Source organism: Glandiceps talaboti, chromosome 15 (assembly GCF_964340395.1).
Source record: "Glandiceps talaboti chromosome 15, keGlaTala1.1, whole genome shotgun sequence".
In the NCBI taxonomy this organism is placed as follows: domain Eukaryota; kingdom Metazoa; phylum Hemichordata; class Enteropneusta; family Spengelidae; genus Glandiceps; species Glandiceps talaboti.
The window spans coordinates 5,009,422-5,012,212 of NC_135563.1; the positions used below are offsets into that span (position 1 = coordinate 5,009,422).

The following is a 2,791-nucleotide window of genomic DNA, read 5'->3' on the forward strand; positions in this document are numbered from 1 at the left end:
TACAAAACTCTTTCGAATATGATAACAATTTTGAATGTTGTGACACATATTTCCAGCAATGTAGAACCAATGACATCGTCACTTAAATACAAGGGTATAATTTTTACATTTTCTGTTTGCTTAAGTGTGGCATGTTACTTAGATTATTCTGTATTTTTTTAACAAAAAAGTAGTTACTTTATTGTTCTTAATTTATGATATTAACTTTTAATATCGTGGTAGGCCCACTTATTTCAGTTAAATATCAGTATCTTTGCAATCAATTGGCTTTTAAAAAAATTATTCCCCAAGAAAACCTATTCAAGATGTTGAACGTGTTATATGTAGCCATAAATGGAAAGTAAAGTCCTTGAATATGTGTAATTTATCACGTCTAGGTGACTGGGTACCACCTCCAGAATACAACAGTAATCAGGGTATTGAAGATGGTCGTATCGGCAAGGCTTCCGTAATGTTGTTTAACATTCGAGGTGAGATGATAGTATGCTTAGAAATAAGAGTTATCGAGGGAGTGGAGCTTAAACAATAATAACACTGATCTTATAAGTATAAATCTTGGTGCCTATTGTAACGTTCATGTTAGTGTTTCAATATTATAGTACATGTACAAGCAGGTCAATTATTCCCATGTGTACCTACCTACTAAAAACAGAAGGTTTTGTGAAAACATTTTTTTATCGTTTCCGAAACGTAGAATTGCCTCTTGTGGGGTTCTTGTATCGGTTCAGATATCAATTAATATTTACTTCCCGTAATTTGACGTAATGAAATGGCGTTTTGTGTGTGTGTGTGTGTGTGTGTGTGTGTGTGTGTGTGTGTGTGTGTGTGTCGAATAACTATCAGTTATACAATGAGCTTCCACCCGTACTCATCAGAGAGTTGTGAGGAAAATATTATCATGTGCAATAATTATTTATGTATAGCATGTGGAGTAGAAATCATTGTGTCGAGCAAAAATGTGTAAAATGGCCAGTAAAGAATTATCGTAAAAGAGGTTCTGGATATTATATTTCCTCTAATAATGAGTACTGATAGCGTTTTATCATCAGACGACCACACATGCTTCATCTAACATACAATAATACGTTTAACATGTCATCGAATACAAATTATGAAAAACATACTGACAGTTGCAGCATTTGTTTTCCTTTTCAGATGATCCGACGGAACATCATAATCTAGCTGACACCATGCCGGCCAAAGTAGCTAAGTTGAAAGCGAGGCTGGAGAAACTGAGAGAGAAAGGTGTTACTCCATTTAATCCCAAAAAAGTGGAAAAATCGTCGCCGGAATATTTTGGAGGGGTATATTCTCCTGGATGGTGCTGAACAGAGTAGTACCCACTCATTGATGACCAAAGTCCCCACGACATTGGAAAATAATCAATGTGTTATAAATTCTTTGTAAAAAATAGTCACGATCGATAAGTGGTGATAACTGTATCTCCGATTTTATTTCTATAGGTCAGTATATTTGAAAAAGACAAGAAAAATGGTTAGCTAGATGAACAGTTAAAAAGATTAAGAAATGTGCGTTATCTTATTTTCTTTCCTTTTCTGTCTAGTATTAAAATTCATGAAAAATAAAGTAGTGTATGTATGCATGTATGTATGTATGTATGTATGTATGTATGTATGTATGTATGTATGTATGTATGTATGCATGCATGCATGCATGCATGCATGCATACATGAATGTATGTATGTATGTATGTATGTATGTATGTATGTATGGATTGTTATTAGGCCTGTTGATAAGGGACGGAGCGGTATTTGTTTGGCGTAAAGATTTGTATGTAGCTGAGGCAGAGCTAGAGAGACAACTTTTGAACACGAGTTTTACCACGAATTGGAATGTGATACTACAGAAGACGTGCAACGTGTTATTACGGATACTGTTAACTACTGTTAAAGCTTTTATATGTGCTTTCGAATTACCAACAGAAGCACCTATACTTACAGTCCGTCAACCTAGACAGCCGTGTTTTATTTAGTACCCAAGATACATGCGGTTAATATTCCTCGTAAACCCACCGTCTCAGCTTGCAACAGCCCTGCGGAACACATCGCGCGTGATTTGGCTGCCATTTTACGACCAATTGTTGCATCTCAGCCTACCTATGTTAAGGATACGAGCCATGCTCTTAAAATACTTAATGGCATCCAATTCCAACAAGGTAAGCCACGGTAGCTTTTTTCTATGGACGTTAAGTCCTTGTATACTTCCATACCACATAATGAAGCTTTAGTTGTACTCCAACAATACCTTAATCTCTACTGAGATTGGCTGAACGTGTTCTTACGTGTGATTATGTTACCTTTAGTGACAGGTATTTTGTACAGAAACGCGGCGTTGCTATGGGAAGTTGTCTTGCTCCTAGTTATGCTTGTTTATTTATCTCTTATCAGGAACACCTTATTTTCAGTTCGTATCAAGGGATCTTACCTGATTTATGTAAACGTTTTATTGATGATGGTGTTAATGCAGCTTCACTAAAACTTGAGCAACTGATGTAATTTATTGATTACAAATGTACCTTTAATTCTGCTATTCAGTATACTTATGATATTGCTGAACTAATTGTACATTTTCTTGACATCTCCCTTAGGATTGATGGTGATGATATAGCTACATCTATTTATACTAAACCTTCTGATTCACATTCATATTTGCCGTACGGTTCATCACATCCTAATAAGTGTAATGATACCATTCCCCATTCACAATTACTTCGCCTACGTCGTATTTGTGGTTACGTAACGATCTGGATTTAAGATAAAGGTCTGCTAAA

General features: G+C 35.6%; 1 protein-coding gene across 1 annotated transcript in view; it reads left to right on the forward strand.

Annotated features, from left to right (window-relative positions):
• LOC144446082 (arylsulfatase B-like) overlaps positions 1–1,526 on the forward strand; it is a 53,294-nt gene extending 51,768 nt beyond the window's left edge. The window contains exons 14-15 of the mRNA XM_078135776.1: positions 378–470; positions 1,156–1,526. Of these exons, the coding sequence (XP_077991902.1) occupies positions 378–470; positions 1,156–1,328 (266 nt within the window). The 3' untranslated portion in view covers positions 1,329–1,526. The remainder of the gene's footprint in view (positions 1–377; positions 471–1,155) is intronic.
• Positions 1,527–2,791: the final 1,265 nt, after the last annotated feature.